This window comes from Bos mutus, chromosome 9, assembly GCF_027580195.1.
Source record: "Bos mutus isolate GX-2022 chromosome 9, NWIPB_WYAK_1.1, whole genome shotgun sequence".
NCBI classification, from domain to species: Eukaryota; Metazoa; Chordata; class Mammalia; order Artiodactyla; family Bovidae; genus Bos; species Bos mutus.
Window position 1 is genome coordinate 42011870 of NC_091625.1, and position 19991 is coordinate 42031860.

Below are 19991 nucleotides of genomic sequence, written 5' to 3' on the forward strand. Positions count from 1 at the left end.
AGTATTGCAACCTTGGGCTGCTGCAGTATTGTTCTTCACCAGAATCACTGTTGTTTGCAACATCACTCCTGTATATGGAACTTATATGCTTTTTACATTCTACTTTTAGTCAGTGATCTTCCTTTAGCAGCAGTGGTGCTGGTTCGCACAGCTTGCCTCACAGCGGTAGAACTACCATTATGGAGCTAGTGGCCTAAAACACCACCGATTTCCACTGTTCTTACTTGACTTTCAGTAGTTTTTCTTCAGTAAATGCTTTTTGATTTGTTGCATGTCTTCAGCCAATTTCCAGAGTTCTGATAGGCATGTTTGTTTGTTTGTTTTCCTGAGACGGTTATTTTGACATGTTTGTCTAATTTTATATTTGATTTTGGGGGTAAAGGGTTTACCAAGCTCATCACCCTAGCATTTCAGCAGTTCCACCCTTATCTTTTTACATTTTTTGACTGAAAAATAAAAAGCACAGCCTGAAAAAGTTGAGAATCATGTTTCATTCAGCAGACCTGCTGAAGACATAAGCCTGGGAGGCAAATTCTCGGATAGCTTTGAGAGACTGTTCTAAAGAGGCAAGGGAAATACATAGGAGTTTCTGCAACAAATAACCGGGTGCTGGGAATATCAAAATATTACTGTTAATTAAAGAAAAACAGACATCAAATTAATTAATTTAGTACTTTCTATTATGGGAAGTTGTAAGAGTCTGGGCTCAATGAAATCGTATCTTTGATATGTACCTTAACTATCTAGGATCAGTAAGTATCCTGCTGTTCTCTGTCCTGAATACCCTCAGGGTGCACAGTGGGGAGGGGGCAGCTTCTGTGACTAATGGCTTGATGGACTCGGTGTCCTTTATTTCTGATACGGCAGGAGACATTTATAGTCCCCACTCATTATTACAGGTTCTTTTCCCTTTAGTTTGGCATTTTAATTTTTATTTTATATTGTAATATGCACCCCACTCCAGTACTGTTGCCCGGAAAATCCCATGGATGGAGGAGCCTGGTAGGCTGCAGTCCATGGGGTCGCTAAGAGTCAGACACGACTGAGCGACTTCACTTTCATTTTCCACTTTCATGCATTGGAGAAGGAAATGGCAACCCACTCCAGTGTTCTTGCCTGGAGAATCCCAGGGACAGGGGAGCCTGGTGGGCTGCAGTCCATGGGGTTGCACAGAGTCGGACACGACTAAAGCGACTTAACAGCAGCAGCAGCATAGTTGATTTACAATGTTGTATTAGTTCATATTATGTTTTAATGTTAATTTATGGGTGCTCAGAAGCACTTTTTGTTGCTGTTCAGTCAGTCATGTCCAACTCTTTGCAACCCCATGGACTGTAGCACAACAGGCTTCCCTGTCCTTCAGCATCTTCTGGAGCTTGTTCAACTCATGTCCAGTGAGTTGGTGATGCCATCCAACCATCTCATCCTCTGTTGTCCCCTTATCGTCCTGCTGTCAATCTTTCCCAGTACCAGGGTCTTGTCTTGTCTTTCCTAAATTTATTTTTTAATTGAAGGATAATTACTTTACAGAATTTTGTTGTTTTCTGTCAAACCTCAGCATGAGTCAGCCATAGGTATACATATATCCCCTCCCTCTTGAACCTCCCTCCCATCTCCCTCCCCATCCCACCCCTCTAGGATGATACAGAGTCCCTGTTTGAGTTTCCTGAGGCATTCAGCAAGTTCCCATTGTCTATCTGTTTTACATACGGTAATGTAAGTTTCGATGTTACTCTCTCCATACATCTCACCCTCTCCTCCCCTCTCCCCATGTCCATAAGTCTGTTCTCTATGTCTGTTTGTCCACTGCTGCCCTGCAAATTCTTTGGTACCATCTTTCTAGGTGCCATATGTATGCGTTAGTATACGATATAAATTTATCTTTCTCTGAGTTACTTCACTCTATATAATAGGCTCTAGGTTCATCTACCTCATTAGAACTGACTCAAATGTGTTCCTTTTTATGGCTGAGTAATAGTCCATTGTGTATATGTACCACAATTTCTTTATCCTTTCATCTGTTGAACTATGAACCATTGTAAATAGTTCAGCATTAGGGTCTTTTCTAATGAGTCAGTTCTTCACATCAGGTAGCCTAAGTATTGGAGCTTCAGCCTCAGTGTCAGTCCTTCTAGTGAATATTCAGGATTGATTTCCCTTTGGGTTGACTGGTTTGATCCCATTATAGTCCAAGGCACTCTCAAGAGTCTTCTAACACCACAGTTCAAAAGCATCAATTCAATGCTCAGCCTTCTTTATAGTCCAGTTCTCCCATCCATACATGACTGCGAAGCATCATAGCTTTGACTAGACAGACCTTTGTCAGCCAAGTAATGTTTCTGCTTTTTAATATGCTGTCTAGGTTGGTCATAGCTTTTCTTCCAAGGACCAAGCATCTTTTAATTTCATGGCTGCAGTCACCATCTACAGTGATTTTGGAGCCCAAGGAAATAAAGTCTGTCACTATTTTCCACGAAGTGATGGGTTCAGATGCTGTGATCTTTGTTTTTTGAATGTTGAATTTTAAGCCAGCTTTCACTCTCCTCTTTCACCTTCATCAGGAGGCTCTTTAGTTCCTCTTCGCTTTCTGGCATAAGGGTCATGTTATCTGCATATCTGAGGTTATTGGTATTTCTCCCAGCAATCTTGATTCCAGCTTGTGCTTCTTTCAGCCCAGCATTTCACGTGATGTACTCTGCATAGAAGTTAAATAAGCAGGGTGACAATATAGCAGTCCGTTGTTCCGTGTCCAGTTCTAACTGTTGCTTCTTGACCTGCATACAGGTTTCACAGGAGGCAGGTAAGGTGGTCTGGCATTCCCATCTCTTGAAGAACTTTCCACAGTTTGTTGTCATCCACACAATCATAGGCTTTAGCACAGTCAATGAAGCAGAAGTAGATGTTTTTCTGGAGTTCTCTTGTTTTTTCTGTGATCTAGCAGATGTTGGCAATTTGATCTCTGGTTCCTTTGCCTTTTCTAAATCCAGCCTGAACATCTGGAAGTTCTCAGTTCACATACTGTTGAAGCCTAGCTTGGAGAATTTTGAGCATTACTTTGCTAGCATGTGAAATGAAGCACTTTTTATGCAATGCTTAAATATTTTTAAAAGCCTCTTAACCAGGTATTACTTAGCTCCTTGCACAGTACTTGTTGAAATATTTATCTCTTTGCCTACTAATAGACATGTGACCCTGAACAAGTTTCATAACTCCTCTTTTTAAGTTTATTCAGCCGTGAAGTGAAACACCAAAGGATTAAATGTGACATGTGAAATAGTATTTGCACTACACTAAGTAGTGATGATATGTGTGAAGTAGTAATAGTTTCTGTTTAACTGAGCTAAGTGGCAGTATCTTTTTTTTAAAGATGCTGCTGCTGCTGCTGCTAAGTCACTTCAGTCGTGTCTGACTCTGTGTGACCCCATGGACTGCAGCCTACCAGGCTCCTCCATCCATAGGATTTTCCAGGCAAGAGTACTGGAGTGGGTTGCCATTGCCTTCTCTGAAGGCACCTCTGCTGCACCTCAGATTTATAGGAGGAAAGTAACTTAACATGGTCACATGGTCATACTGTTGAGTTTCAGAGGCGGGCTTGAGCCCGGGTCTGCTTGATTAATTTATCTGGTTTTGGGTGTGGTGTTTTGTTTTGTTTTTTTTGGCTGCTTCCGAGAATCAGAAATTGTGTTACAAATTTGTGATTAGCTTCTATTAAGTCTACAGTCATACAACGGAAATAACGATTGCATGTATATTCATATATATGTGCTTCCTTCCATTTGGTTCCCCCAGCATGTATCATGTCAGGAACTTCCACAACAAAAAGTATCACAACAGTTATTTAGACTTTAAGTCTTTGAGATAACAACCTTAATGACTCTAGCCTTGAATACCTTAAGTGAATGGGAAAAACCGGGGACCTTACACTTTTCATCCACATCTAAACTTGAAAACTTCTGTCATGTAATAATATAAGCAGTCATGAAAGTATAGATAGAAAAAGTTTCTATTAGCTTTAAGGCCTTTAAGCCTAACAGGGTGTACATACATGTCTTTAGCGTAATAGTGTACTCCCCAGATTGAATACTGTTTTATAGAAACTCCCCCATGGTATCTACTCTTTTTTTTTTTTTTTTTTTAATTTTATTTTATTTTTAAACTTTACATAATTGTTACTCTTCTTAATGTCTACCTCTTAACCCTGACTTATCTTTCTCTGTATAAAATCTGCTAAGTCAGGGACCATGTCCATATATGTAGTCAACATTCATAATTCTCAGTAAATGCTTTGTATTCTTTGTACTTATTAGCATTCAAGGTAACATCAGTTTAATGATTTATGAGACTTCATAGTCATAATTAATATTTATAAATGTCATGACTTAAAATATATTTGCCATACTTTCAAGTAGGGTTTGGAGGTTAAAGATGAAAGATCTGGAATGATTTCCTTTTTTTGGAAACTTTACAACACAGCTTGGAGGAGAGGTCAAGGAATGGAAACTGTATGAAAAAAAGGGTACTCTGAAATGAACCTAAATTATAAGGAAAAGAACCAGAATGCCCTGCTCTCCAGTGCTACCTGAGAAACACTGATTACACCTAACAGTTAACGAGGACCTGTTGGCCAGAAATTTTTTTAAATTATACCAATGTAATTATTAATGTATTGAAACTTTTGATAACAGGTTACAAATTCTTTTGTGACTGTGCCCTTAGCTGTGGTTTATTATGAGGATTCTTCAGTTCAGTTCAGTTGCTCAGAATCTCAGCACGCCAGGCCTCCCTGTCCATCACCAACTCCCAGAGTTCACTCCAACTCATGTCCATCGAGTCCGTGATACCATCCAGCCATCTCATCCTCTGTTGTTCCCTTCTCCTCCTGCCCCCAATCCCTCCCAGCATCAGGGTCTTTTCCAGTGAGTCAGCTCTTCGCATGAGGTGGCCAAAGTATTGGAGTTTCAGCTTTAGCGTCAGTCCTTCCAAAGAACACCCAGGACTGATCTCCTTTAGGATAGACTGGGACTCTCAAGAGTCTTCTCCAACACCACAGTTCAAAAGCATCAATTCTTTGGTGCTCAGCTTTCTTCACAGTCCAACTCTCCCATCCATACATGACCACTGGAAAAACCATAGCCTTGACTAGACGAACCTTTGTTGGCAAAGTCATGTCTCTGCTTTTGAATATGCTATCTAGGTTGGTCATAACTTTCCTTCCAAGGAGTAAGCGTCTTTTAATTTCATGGCTGCAGTCACCATCTGCAGTGATTATTCTTAGTTATTTACTATTTCTAATAAAAAGATCTTGCATTGATGATTTGAGTACTTTCAGGTTATTAGAACAATAATCATTCTTTGGGGCCTTATGAAAGGAATAAAATATTGTAACGGCACTGCTGTCAGTTTGTAAATGTAAAACACGTGTGTATAGTGTTTAGTATCATTGTCTAGCTGCTCTTATTACAACTAATTACTCTCCTCTGAATAGAGGAGAAAGGAGTCTATTACTATGGGGATCAGTCATGTCATAAAGAATTAGGACTCATTAAATACCCTTTTACATTTTTTTAAATAGTTTTCCAGGTAATTTTTTGAAGAAACACCTCAGCTTCATTTTTTATAAGTGGCAGACTCTTTTGTACTATCTGTTCCTAGAAGTTTATCAAATTACTGTAGAGAAAGCAACTCAATCTTAAATTACAACTGTTATTTTAGAATATTGCCTTGGGAAATCTTTAGGTTCAGCTCATTGGATCAGCTTAAGTTATGGAGGAACACTTCCTTTGTTGAATAATCCACAATCAGTGGATTTTCTGGAAACTTCAGCTACTCAGAAAATAGTCAAGAACTGATAAGGAAGTAAAAAAGTATAAACAGCAAAGAGTTTTTTAAAAATTAAAGTCTATTCACTTTTTAGGTATCACATGTTTTTGTATGTGAAATACTATGCTCTCAATCTCTTCATGTTTAGCATGATTCTGCCAAAGTCAGGTTACTGAATCAGTTATCTGTTGCTTTGTAATAAAAACTGTGAACAGTTGATGTCTTAAAACAACATTCATTTTATCACAGTTCTACAATTTTGTCAGACCTTAGAAGGAATAGCTCCTCTCTGTTCTTGATATCCGCTGGAACAGCTTGATTGGGGCTGGAGGATTTATTTCTAAGATGACTCAAGTCATTTGACTAGCCGGCACATTGTTGCTGGCTACCATTTGAGAGATAAGCTGAGGCTATTGGTCAAGTCCTGAGTTTTCTTCCATGTGGATAGTTAGATTTCTAATAGAAAAATGGTGGCTGGGTTCCAAGAGATAGTATCTTTATGAAGAAGTATTCCAAGAGGATGAGTCTTACTGTAATTAATAAATATTTGCTAATATACCATTGACCGGAGGCAGTCACATGGCTAAGGTGATATGGGAAGGAAATGGCAATTCACTCCAGTATTCTTGCCTGGAAAACCCCATGGACAGAGGGGCCTGGCGGGCTACCGTCCATGGGTTCACAAGAGTCAGACATGACTTAGCTACTTCACCACCACCATAGGAAGATATGGAGGATGCAGAAAGAAAGATACCGAGAGGCATTGTTTATTGTAAGCCACCAAAGTAATAGCTTACTCCTGTTGTATACCTTCTTTGTCTATAGCAAAGTAGCCTCTCTGAAGGACATTTGGAAACCTTAACATTCATAGCTTTTGACCCAGTAATTTTACCGTTTGGGGTTTGTTCTAAGGAAAGTGTCAGTTCTATCGATCTATACTAAAGCTTCATCTAGCTTTCACCCAGTACATTTTACCCCGGGTCAGATAACTGGTTGATGCCGGAGTTGGGATTTAAAACCAGGTTGTCTGGTTCCAGAGCTGTGTGCTTTAACCATGTCCTATATCTCTCAGGTAGATGATATCTGTATACAATCATGTTAATAATATCAAATGAGAAGCTAGTATTTTTAATAAGAATAAAATCTGTATATATAAAATCTGAAAGGATATTCAGTTGTCCCTTAAACAACATGGGTTTGAACTGCATGGGTCCTCTTATTTATGGATTTTTTTCAATAGTAAATACTACAGGACTACACAATCCATGGTCAGTTGAATCTGTGGATGCAGAACTGCAAATATGGAGGAACCATGTATACAGAGGACCAGCTATAAATTATACTTGGATTTTCAACTCTCAGAAGGGTCGGTGTCCCTAACCTCCAGCATTGTTCAAGGGTCAATCATGTATCAGAATGACATATCTGCAAATGAGCATGTACCACTGTTCTTCTTCTTTTATTGGTATGGATACTTCCTATGAGCCTGCCATGCAAACTTAACCTAATACATTCATCTGTATATGCTTTATGTCTGTTTCATTTCTACCCTGATTACTTTAGTGTGGGTTTCCACCCTTTCATCTAAACAGTAATAAGTCTACAATGAATTATAACTGATAAAGGTTTTAAGTCTTGGAAGATTACTTTGCTCTCCTCTATCCAGCCCCCCAGTTTTATGCTGTAAATATCTCTTGAGGAGGATTTTTTTTTTAGATCTTTGTAATCCATATGTGCCTGGTAATGCATACATAGAAGTTTAGAATAGACTTACTGAAAAGGACTTATTTTGTTTTTATTTATTATATTTACTTTTGGCTATGCTAGGTCTTCATAGTTGTGCAGGCTTCTGTAGGTGTGGTGAGCAGGGGCTTTGTTTTGGTGTGTGGGCTCCTCACTGCTGTGGCTTCTCACTGTGGAGCACCGGCTCCAGGGTACCCAGGCTTCAGTAGTTGTGGTGCAAGGGCTTGCTTGCCTTGTGGCATGTGGAATCTTCCTGGATCAAACCCTGTCCCTTGCATTGCCAGGTGGATTCTCGACCACCAGACCACCAGGGAAGTCCAGAGCTTCTTAACTAGTATTCTTTCACTGATTTCTACATTATAGTTTTATTTTTGGTGACTTTGCATCCCATTTCCATTGTTCTCATAGTGTCAGTTCCAAATCCTTGAGGATGTAAAGTATTGCCCGTATCTGTCCTGGCTGAACTAGAATCTCTGGGAATCATACAGATTTCCTAAGCACTCAGTATTCTGTTTCACTTTTAATAAGTCTAGGGCAGTGGTTCTTGACCATGGTTGTATCTTAGAATCACCTAAAAATACTGATGTTTGGAGTCCAACCTATACTAATTTGAATGAGAGTTTCTAGATGAGGGCATTTAAGAGTGTGGGGTTGGGAGTGTGTTTAAAACCTCTTGAAGTGATTCTTACAATTAGGCAAGTCGGAAAGAGATGGAAAATAATTTTGCACTTTAAAAATTGTTCAAAATAGGTCTTATGCTATTAATAGGCAGTTTTCTTTCAGCAGAAGCTTGTAGGATTATGTAAGTGTTCAAGAACAAATTTTCCTTTACAGTAGAATTATTACTGCACAGTTTCATTAAAGGTTGCTCATTGAAGATCTTGCTTGAGCTCACAAATAAATCTTGTCATTCACAAATGAATATGGACAAAGTAGAAAACATATATGAAATTACTTGGTTTATACATTAAACTAGTCTCAGTAATGTCTTCTCTACTATTTCAGAAATTACACCATAAAGGATACTTCTTTTGAAATAACAGGAAATTGTATCACTGGAAGGCCACGTCCTTATTTAAAAAAAAGAAACTAAACACAATACCTTGGCTTAATGACAATCTACATTTCAAAGGTTCTCCAGACTAAAAGCTTATTCTTTGCTTAAATGACTTCTCCCAAGCCATATTTAGAGTTCATCTAGGTTATAAACCATATCTCCAGTTATTCATGCTGTTCCAGATTGGGTAAAACAAGTATCAAAAGTACTGAAGGGCGAGGTAATAGCTTAAGCACTTCTCAGCTTATCCTTTATCTCTAGATGTAGATATTTGAAGAAATACAGCCTTTTAATGAGAACTGAAGTGAGGCATCCATTTACATCTCTTAGGATTGGTTGAATAGAGTATGGCCTATTGAGTATACTTTTGATGTCGTTGCCAGTCTCTTTTTTCAAATGTACACAAGACACTATCTGAAGAAATGCTAGAAACACCTCGTAAACGTTTTTCGAATATCTATTGTTAAGCTATATTCAGGTGACCACATTTTGAGGCTTGGTTTTCTGCTTGGCTATCAGTGATAATCAGGTTACATATTGGGTATCTGTGAGCTGCTGACTTTGATAGGTCAGCCTCTGTAAGTGTGTAAGAGCTAGCTTTTTGGAGACCAGTAATGTGGCCATTTCCTGTGTTTGAACGTGAAGGGAGCACTTGTTTTAGAGCTCTGTACCATGGTTTCGAAATCTGTTCTGTAGTGTATAATGTCCATTTGAATTCCTGATGGTTTTACCCTATGTGGTTAGTAACACCTTGTGGAAAATGACTAGTAGTTTCTCTTTTATGTAAATAGCAGTTTAAGAGTATCAGGCATAGAGGCATCTCTCATAACATTTTACCCCTTTGGAGTTTTGTTTTTGGTATGTTATCAGGAAAAGTAAAGAGCAACAGAATAATTTTGAACAGCGTTATGTGCGTTAGTATGTGTTAGTCACTCAGTGGGGCTGACTCTGTGCCTGCATGGACTATAGCCCGCCAGGCTCCTCTGTCTGTGGAGTTCTCCAGAAAGAATACCGGAGTGGGTAATCATTCCCTTCTCCAGGGGATCTTCCTGACTGAGGGATCGAACCCAGGTCTCCTGCATTGCAGGTGGATTCTTTACCTTCTGAGCCACCAGGGAAGCCCTGAATAGGGTTACTCTTGTTCTTTCCTAGTTTTCTGAATATCCCAGGTTTCTTATATAATGATTAGTCCATCACCTTTTCATAAGCTACACAGAAGCTTGAGAATTGCCCTGAATTTTGCATAGGGTAAGTAACAAATATCTATGGCTTCATTCTAGCCAAGTAGACTATAAGTGTTAATTTTTCTGAGTCAACAAATTGCAAACATAATGTACTTACACATCTGTGTGTTCACACTGTATCTGGCAGAATGAGGTTTTCCTGCAGTAAGCCAGTCTCTGTCCTGATGGTTAAAGTCAAGCAGATAACTTCCCCTAAAAGTGAATCTCTAAGAATTCATTCTGTGCTTTGCCCATTCCATAGGTTTTAAATTTAACTGGGTAAATTCCAAATGGCACTAAATTATTTTATGAAAAGTAAGTGCAAGGGGAAAAAAACCTCAGCATAAGAGGGAAAAAACCTCAATGTAAGACGAAAAAAAGTAACTTTACATGGGAGAAATCTCACTGACCTCACCTTCACCAAGTGATCAAACAGCAGGACAAGCTGACACTGTGTTCTTTCTGATGTGGGGTACTGAGGAGGCTTCAAATTCCTGCCAATAGGAACATTGCTGACAAAGATGAACGACATGGAACTCATCATGAGGAAAAGGACAAACTCAGGGGTATAATATCTCTCAAATATCTGGCCTGCACTCTTTAAAATTGTCACTGTCTTAAATGGCGAAAGGGCAGGAGGATTGCTCTAGATTGAAGAAGACTTAAAGAGATAACAAGGCATATATAATATACGTAAGCTACAGGGATATATTGTATAGCACAAGGAATATAGCCAGTATTTTATAATGACTTTAAAGGGGGTATAATACCTAAAAAATCTTGCATCACTATGTTGTACATAGTTATAATTAAAACTGTGTTATAGTTAGGGCTTTCCAGGTGGCTCAGTGATAAAGAATCCACCTGCAGTGCAGGAGACATAGGAGATGTAGGTTGGATCCCTGGGTTGGGAAGATCGCTTGGAGAAGGAAATGGCAACCCTGTTTAGTATTCTTGCCTGGGGAATCCCATGGACAGAGCAGCCTGGTGGGCTATATTTCCTGGGGTCTCAAATGAGTTGGACACGACTTAGTGATTGAGCACACATACCTAGTTAAAACCTAGTTAAGACTGTGTTACAGTTTTCCCCAAAAATGTTATTAAGTAGTGGTGACATTTAACTAGGATTTGGCTTATAATGATTAACAGAAGAATATTTTTAATGTAGAATAAAATAGTTTTTATAGACTTTATGGATTCCAAGCAGCGAATTTAACTTTTTGGGGGGCAAATGATTATAATTCTCTGCTTTTTAAATGTTAGTTTGGGCCACAGCCCTGACATAACTTTAAATTATTGTTAATTTGCAGTTTCTTATATATATGACAGTGGTTAATGTAAATATTTATAGGTACCTCTGTCTTTGCTTTGCCAGACAGTCATAACTCCATGAATGGAATTGAGAAGTCTAAAATGGACCAAGGTTACTCAAACTCACTTTCAGCATTCACTAATATCACATACCTACACAAATAGCTGCCAGGTGTTTTTGGTTTTTGCCTAATGATTGGCTTTAGTTTTGCCTGTCTTAGGTCCTGTTCCTCATATGCTGTTATTTCATACAAATGGCTGAGTTCGACACTTTTACCTCTTAGTTAAAATGACCTATAGATGGAGGAACATAGTAGTTTCTAGTTTATGCTCAGCTTGAGAAACTAGAGCAGCTTTTCTTAAAATTCGAATGTAAGGATGAGAAAATACTAAATCTTGCCTTTTAAGTTTCAAAAGTTTTAGTCATCTTAACATCTTTAAGTCTGATTTACGTTTAATTTCAGAATTCAGCACTTATTTCTCTCTGGATAAACCAGAAGCATTTTAAATGATATCCAAAAGAAAAACTTTAAAGAATTTTTGCTATAATTTGCCTCAGTCTATCTCTCTCCCATACTCTTCAAGCAGATAAAACTAGCTAGAACGAGCCCTTTTTCTTTCTAAGGAATAATTGACATATTAGTTTCAGGTGTACACCATAATGATTTGATATTTGTATACATTGTAAAAATAAGTCAAGTTAATATCTAGCATTATACATAGTTACTAAAAAAAATAAATAATGCTTTTGTGTGTAATAAGAATGAGCCAACTTTTCATGCTGCCCTTTAGTGTATATGTAGCTAACCTGTTGAATTTGTAGTAACTTCTCTGTAATTTTTTTTTTAAGATATATTCCTGTTCAGAGATGTTTATTAACTCCTGGTGCTCACAGGGAGATACCTTAGCCAGATATTCAGGCTTTCAGTTTTATTTCCCACCATCTCCTATGGTTTAGAATGTACAAGAATTACTTCCTGAATACGCTGTTTTCTTCTCTGCATGTAGTTCATGGTATTTTCATCACTCTCAACTGTCTTCTTGTAGTATGCCTGACTCCAGATGTTAAAAGAATACTGACCAGATCAATTATCAGTTCCTTTATGCTTTTTAAAAAAATTGTACAAATGGTATCATACTATAGATGCTCTTCTGAAACTTCCTATACTTAACACATCTCAAGGAAGCTTCCTGATCAGTCTTTGGCTGAGTTACATTTTGTAAAAGCTGTATAATATTTCATTTTATATTTGTAGCAGTTTAATAAGATTTTCAGTTTCTGGGCTTTTTTTTTTTTTTGCTCTTATATAAATGATGTTCAAGTGAATTTCTATGCACTGATACCTTTTTGCATATGTGGAAATATTCATAGGATAATTCTTGATGGAATCGTTGGCTCAAAAGATAATATGCCTTTAAAAGAGTGATAGATGTCACCAAAACGCCCTTCTTTAAGGTTGTTTTCTCTATTAGCAGTAAGCTTTTTAGATGCCTATCTATCTTCACCATCATTGGGTATTAAAATTGAATACCTGCCTGTCTGATAAATGAAAATGGGATGTTACTGTTTTGACTGTCATTTCTTGTGTGAGTGAAGTTGAACGTTATTGACATAGTTTTTCTAAAATCTGTCAGTTTATTCATCTTTATCTTTCACTAGTTTTTAAGTTCTTTACATTTTAATGAAATTATCTCTTTGTTTTATATTGCAGATAGTTGTCTACAGTTTATGGTCTTTCAACTTTGTTTTTGTTTATGGTGTATAGTATTTTTATACTATTTGCTTTTAACCAAATTATTATAAGCTTCATAAGGGCCAAGACTGCATCTTACTCATCATTGTGTTCCCCGTCTTATCTAGCACTATGCCCTTTTGTGGATGTTCTTAGACTTTAATAATAGTTGAATCCTTCCAAAACTGTAGTCTCTAGAAAACTAAAATACAATATTTTATACGGGTTAAATAAGTTGAAAGTTACCAATCATGAGCGTTTGTAATTAAAAGTGATAGTTCAATGGCTTAAACAAAAAATCCTCAGCATCTTTTATTTGTATGCTGATCAATTTGAATTGAAAGTCCTTGTGATGATCAAGGTGAAGTTAACAGGCACACTTACCACTCTAAATGTAATGGACATATAATAAAATTACTTGATATGACTTTATCAAAACTCTAAAGCAGTCTTCATATAAAGAGAAATAGCCAGCTGAGAAAACTAAAGTTAACAGGCACACTTACCACTCTAAATGTAATGGACAAATAATAAAATTACTTGATATGACTTTATCAAAACTCTAAAGCAGTCTTCATATAAAGAGAAATAGCCAGCTGAGAAAACTATAGAATTTTCTTAAACTAAGCATGATCCTTTTTTAATGTATAATCTTTAATCTATTACCTAGTCTTAGAAAGGAGTGGACTTTTTCTCCCTCCCACTACCCATCTATTAAAGTGAATCAGATATAATCATGATTGTGTCAAAAGTTCAAAAGGGAAAATGGAGGTAAAATGAGCTGAATTGGCATTCTTCCCTCAACATTGTACCTGTAAGCTTGATATGTTGTTTCAGAGATTAACTTTATAGACTTCCGTACCCAGAAGTATGAAAATTCTTAGGGAACTCTTTTCACAAGCTTGATCTTAACATACTGAATAAAGAGAGCAGCTAATCCCTTTTGTAAGGTAATTTGAGAGGAGGGAATTCAAAATGTAAAATCTCACCTGCAGAAAACACTCTATTCTGTAAAGGCCTTTCTATCTTTAGACACTTACAAAGACTTCATATTTTAGTGTGGAAGGGTGAACTTGGTTAAAAAGCCAGTGGGTGAAATTAGAGAGAAATAATCCAGTGCTTTCTTTCTGGGAATTACCATCTTGCTCTCCAGGGGACCTAATTTTATTCCCTGTGGGTAATGAGAATACCCTTCTTGTACAGCAAGCCAGCATCTCTAAATATAAGCTTGACTTTTAGTATAATAAGAGTCTTGTTAGGTGCAATTTTGCTCTTAGTCATTAATACAATGAACAAATGTTGTGGTTACCTGGGAAAGAAAATTCAAGTGCTTTTAAACCTCTTGTGAGATTGGGTTTCATGCTTGAAATCTATACAGTGTTATGCCCAATAGCATCTGTAGAAGATTCCAAGCTATAAGGTGTACAACATAGAGAAGTTAATATATGTTGGAAAAAATTGAAACCACTACAAAACGGGTTTAAGGTCCTGAATAAAAAGCTTTTCTTTTACTAAATGACACTTACTAAGGCATTAAGTTTAACAAGTGATTGGAATTTTCTTAAGGGGAATTTTACGTGATGATGATGATGTCTCTGTTAAGAAGTCAGTCTTTGCTTCCAGTGGCACTTTTTCTTTGCAGCTTTAATACAGTTTGCGGTTCTATGAGTGCAAAGACCAGATAAAGAACAAAATATAATCTGACAGTATATAGTATTAAATAGCATTTTCAGTATATTATGGCATTAATTATGTTAGGTCATTTGCACCAACTTTGTGATATGTGCAATTAAAATCTGTTCTTGATTCTTTAAGTTTAGAATTTGACAGAAGTGGTCTTTCTTGTAAAGAACAGTATTCCATTCCGATGCAACCTTAAAGTACTGGGCCTTATGTTTTCAGTTCCTAAAGTTGCCCTCAGTCTGAAAGCTCTGGACCTTATGTGTATGACTCCTGATTTCCTGTTGATAGTAAGAGCACACTGCACTTTTTCTCTCCTGTTTTTTGGCTTTTTTAAGAAGACCATTAAAAATAATCGTCCTTTATTCTTTTCTTTCATTATGAAACTTCTAGTCATAATAACAAAATATTTTGTATTTCATTTCAAACTAGTAAAGCTCTGTTTCCCCTGTAAGCATTGTATACTAAACTGTATAGCAATCAGAGCTGGCTTCATCTCACTCCTGACATTTTTACCACTTACTGAAAATAGAAAAAATGACCTGTATTTATGTAACTGACCTCAGGAAGAATGACATCCAAAAGCATATGTACAAATGTGCATTTAAAAAATTGTATTCTGGTATATGTAACATACTTTTTAACAGCTAAGCTTTATTAAAGGTAAAATGTCATCTTAATAACTTTTATGATTTTCTTAAGGTAACTGAGTTTGTCATTTTATCAGTTTGACAACAGACTCCCCCCTTCCCCCAGCTTGTTTGAAATCCCTGTATCATGCTTCAATTTAGGAGTGATTTTTTTTATTTGTTTCAGACAAATCTGCCTATTTTCAAGCTAAAGGAATCTACCGTTAGAAGAAGATACAGCGACTTTGAATGGCTGCGAAGTGAACTAGAAAGAGAGAGCAAGGTAAGAATTATTTGTAGTGTTACCTTAAAGCAAAACATTCCAAATTTTAATGTTTAAGACCTCTCAGGAAAATAATCTTGAATAAAATGAGTAAAAGCAATTTTCCCCCCAAATAGTTTAATTTCATTTTATTTCCTAGGAGATGGGGAAGTGTGTAGTTTTTCCTTAGAACTCTTCCTTCTCGTGCCTACTTCAGTGGCCCACAGAGGCCTTTGCTGACTCACACTTACACGACACTTCTTAGAACTTTCTTGCTATTGCTTCCTTCCTTTTTCTCGTCTTCCTGTTCATTTTCTCTTCCCACCCTTGGTAAGTTTCTCTTCTCAGTACATCTGCTATTGCATTGTATTTGCAGCTTTGTTTTTTTTTTTAACTGACTCTACATTTTTTTTTTATCATCATACATTTATATATAACAGAAATATCATAAACCAGCACTTATCTTAATCTGTATGATAGGTGCTGATAATCCTCAGATTCACTTTTTAAATGACGGCCATGATCTACCTTTAGGTTGCTACCTGCAGTTTTAGAACACTGTTACATATCCTGGTAAGAACTGTCTTCTCTTAGAAGAAAATTTGGTGGCTTTGGCTGCAAAATAGAGAAAACAAAGTCTCATTCTAATGTCTCTTACTTCAGCCCTATGTCAGAATGACATACATAGCGTGGAGTCTTGCAAAGTACCCTCAGAATGATGAAAAGTACACTCAAAAGACTAGCTTGTGCTTCCTTCTGAAGCATACTAAGATAGAAAAAGAAGGAAATCTTTCCTAACCAGATAAATGTGGCTGGATACAAGAGCAACATATACAAGTCATAGCATTCCATCAAAAATGGAAAAATAGTTTTACTCTAAAGAATATCCAAGTATAAAATGTTTCCAAGTAAAACTGAAAGTATAAGGCCCATGTAAAGAAAACCTTAAAACTTCATTGAAAGGCAAAAAGAAGACCTTATAAACAGAAATACTACATTCCTGGTTTGGAATATTCACTTCAGAAGATTCATGTACTCTATAAATATTTGTGAGTTCATTCTATATGTTATGTGAGTTGCAGATAGAGCTGTGAACAAATGAAGGTCCTCACTTTTTTGGCACTTTATTGGGTAAGTCGGGGTGGTGGTGAAAAGGAAACCAGAAAAAAAATAGAAAGATTATATGTCAGGTGGTAATATGCTCTAAAAAAAATCTAAGGAAAATAGAGAGTGCCAGTCTCATATAGGATGGTCAAGGGAAGGCCTCACTTAGAGCTGGCATTTTAGCAGTAGACCCAACAGAAATAAAGCAGTATCTCCTAACTTATTTATAAACTTGTGAAATTCTAATAGGAATCTTAATGGAGTTCTTTATAAGCTTGAAGATAAGACTTTTAGTATCAGAGAAAGTGCAAGAATAGCCAAAAATTATTTTTACCAGTGATTTAGCACCTGCAGACATCAGCATATGTTAAGGCTGTAGTAATTAAAACAGTATAGTATTGCTTTGTTGTTGTTGTTTAGTCACCGAGTCATGTCTGACTCTGCAACCCCACAAAATGCAGCACGCCAGGCTTCCCTGTCCTTCACTATCTCCCTAAGTTTGCTCAAACTTCTGTCCATTGAGTCAGTGATGCCATCCAGCCATCTCATCCTCTGTCACCTTCTTCTTCTCTTGCCCTGTCTTTCCCAGCATCAGGGTCTTTTCCAGTGAGTTGGCTCTTCTCCAGTGAGTTGGCTCTTCACATCAGGTAGCCAAAGTATTGGAGCTTAAGCTTTGGTATCAGTCCTTCCAGTGAATATTCAGGGTTGATTTCCTTTAGAATTGACTGGTTGGATCTCCTTGTTGTGCAGGGGACTCTCAAGAGTCTTCTTCCAGCACCACAATTTGAAAGCATCAGTTCTTCAGCATTCAGCCTTCTTTATGGTCCACTCTCACATCCATACATGACTACTGGAAAAAGCATAGTTTTGACTATATGGACCTTTGTTGGCAAAGTATTGCTTTAGGGATGAGCAAATAGATTAGCAGAATGTCAGAGAATTGAGAAGCTAACCATGTGTTTATTGGAAATTTAGTTCATAACAAAAATAACTTTGTCAATTAGTATAGAATAGGAATTTATATTCAGCAAATAGGGTTGAAACATGTGGCTGTTTGGGAATAAAGCTGTATAATTTGCTGTATATAAATTACAGATGGTTTGAATATCTAAATGTACAAAACAAGTTAAGGAAGTTTTAAGTTACAAAGAAGAAATGTTTTATGACCATAGGGAGAAGTGTCTTTTTTCCCCCCACCTTTATTGGAGATATAATTGACAGATAACATTGTATAAGTTTAAGTTGTATAACACAATGATTTGATACATGTATATCTTATAAAATGATTACCATAATAAGGTTAGTTAATACATCTATCACGTCATTGTTTTGTTGGTGGTGGTGGTAACATTCAAACTCTGTTTCTGTTAGCGGATTTTAAGACTATAATACAATCTTGTTAACTGTAGTTACAATGCTATAATAGATCTCTAGAAGACCCCTTGAAGAAGGGCATGGCAGCCCACTCCAGTATTCTTGCCTGGAGAATCCCATGGAGAGAGGAGCCTTCTGGGCTATAGTCCATGGGGTCACAGAGTTGGACGTGACTGAAACAACTTACGACAGCACAGCACACAGATCTCCAGAACTTACTCATTCTTTAACTGAAAGTTTGTACCATTCGACCAATATCTCCCTATTTCCCCTACCCTCCAACCCGTGAAAACAACTAATTTATTAATACTACTCTCTGTTTCTATGAGTTCAACTCTTCTAGATTCCACACAAAAGTGGGATCATATAATATTTGTCTTTTTCTGTCTGATTTATGATAAGAAGTATCTTGATAGGCTTTTGACTTTGCTTAACATAGTACCTGGCCTACTGGAGTGTTTAATAAGCATTCCATAAATGTATATGTCACTTTTTTTCATGACAGCTTTATTGACATAACTTACATGCCATACAATTCACCAGTTTTTACATTCATTTATTTTTGGCCCTGGGTCTTCATTGCAGCGCATGGGTTTCTCTAATTGCAGCGAACGGGGGCTGCTCTTTGTTGCCACGTGTGGGCTTCTCATTGAGGTGGCTTCTCTTGTTGTGGAGCACAGGCTTTAGGCTCTCAGGCTGTAGAGGATGGGTTTAGTTATTGTGGTGCACAGCCTTAGTGCTCTGTGGCATGTGAAATCTTCCCCAGACTAGGGATTGAACCCGTGTTCCCCACACCAGCAGACAGGTTCCTGTCCACTGTGCCACAAAGGAAGTCCACAACTCACCAGTTTAAAGTGTATTAATTCTTAATTCTTACCATTAAGTATAATGGTTCTTAGTATATTCAGAGTTGTGCAACCATTACTACAGTCAGTTTTAGGACATTGTAATCTCTCTCTAAGAGAAACACCATACCCATTAGTGATCATTACTGATTTCTCCTCACCCAGCCTTTCACAACCACTAATTTTCTTTCATTATGGATTTTCCTGTTCTGGGCATTTTGTATAAATAGAAGCATAGAATATGTAGTCTTTTCTGTCTGGCTTTTTTCACTGAGTGTGTTTTCAGGGTTCATCCTGTTGTATTGTTAATCACTACTTCATTTATTTATTCTTTTGTATGGATATATCATTTTTTATTTACACATTTATCATTGGCAGACATTTGAGTTTTTCCTGCTTTCTGACTATTGTGAATAATGCTGCTGTGAACATTCATGGACAGGTTTTTGCATGGACATGTGTTTGTATATCTTAGCTATATAACTCTTATATCTCTTGGGTATGCTCAAAATTCTCCAAGCCAGGCTTCAGCAGTATGTGAACCGTGAACTTCCAGATGTTCAAGCTAGATTTAGAAAAGGCAGAGGAACCAGAGATCAAATTGCCAACATCCGCTAGATCATTGAAAAAGCAAAAGAGTTCCAGAAAAACATCTACTTCTGTTTTATTGACTACGCCAAAGCCTTTGACTGTGTGGATCACAACAAACTGTGGAAGATTCTTCCAGAGATGGGAATACCAGACCATGTGACCTGCCTCCTGAGAAATCTGTAGGCAGGTCAAGAAGCAACAGTTAGAACTGGACATGGAACAACAGACTGGTTCCAAATCGGGAAAGGAGTACATCAAGGCTGTATATTGTCACCCTGCTTATTTAACTTCTATGCAGAGTACATCATGAGAAATGCTGGGCTGGATGAAGCACAAGCTGGAATCAGGATTGCTGGGAGAAATATCAATAACCTTAGATATGCAGATGACACCACCCTTATGGCAGAAACCAAAGAATTAAAGAGCCTCTTGATAAAAGTGAAAGAGAAGAGTGAAAAAGCTGGCTTAAAACACAACATTCAGAAAACTAAGATCATGGCATCTGGTCCCATTACTTCATGGCAAATAGATGAGGAAACAATGGAAACAGTGAGAGACTATTTTCTTGGGCTCCAAAATCACTGCAGATGGTGACTGCAGCCATAAAATGAAAAGATGC

At 37.3% G+C, this 19991-nt stretch overlaps 1 protein-coding gene across 1 annotated transcript in view; it reads left to right on the top strand.

The window, feature by feature from the left end:
* Window positions 1–19991, top strand: part of SNX3 (sorting nexin 3) — a 48485-nt gene that overhangs the window by 22043 nt on the left and 6451 nt on the right. The window contains exon 2 of the mRNA XM_005898188.3: window positions 15384–15479. Coding sequence (XP_005898250.1) covers window positions 15384–15479 — 96 coding nt within the window. The remainder of the gene's footprint in view (window positions 1–15383; window positions 15480–19991) is intronic.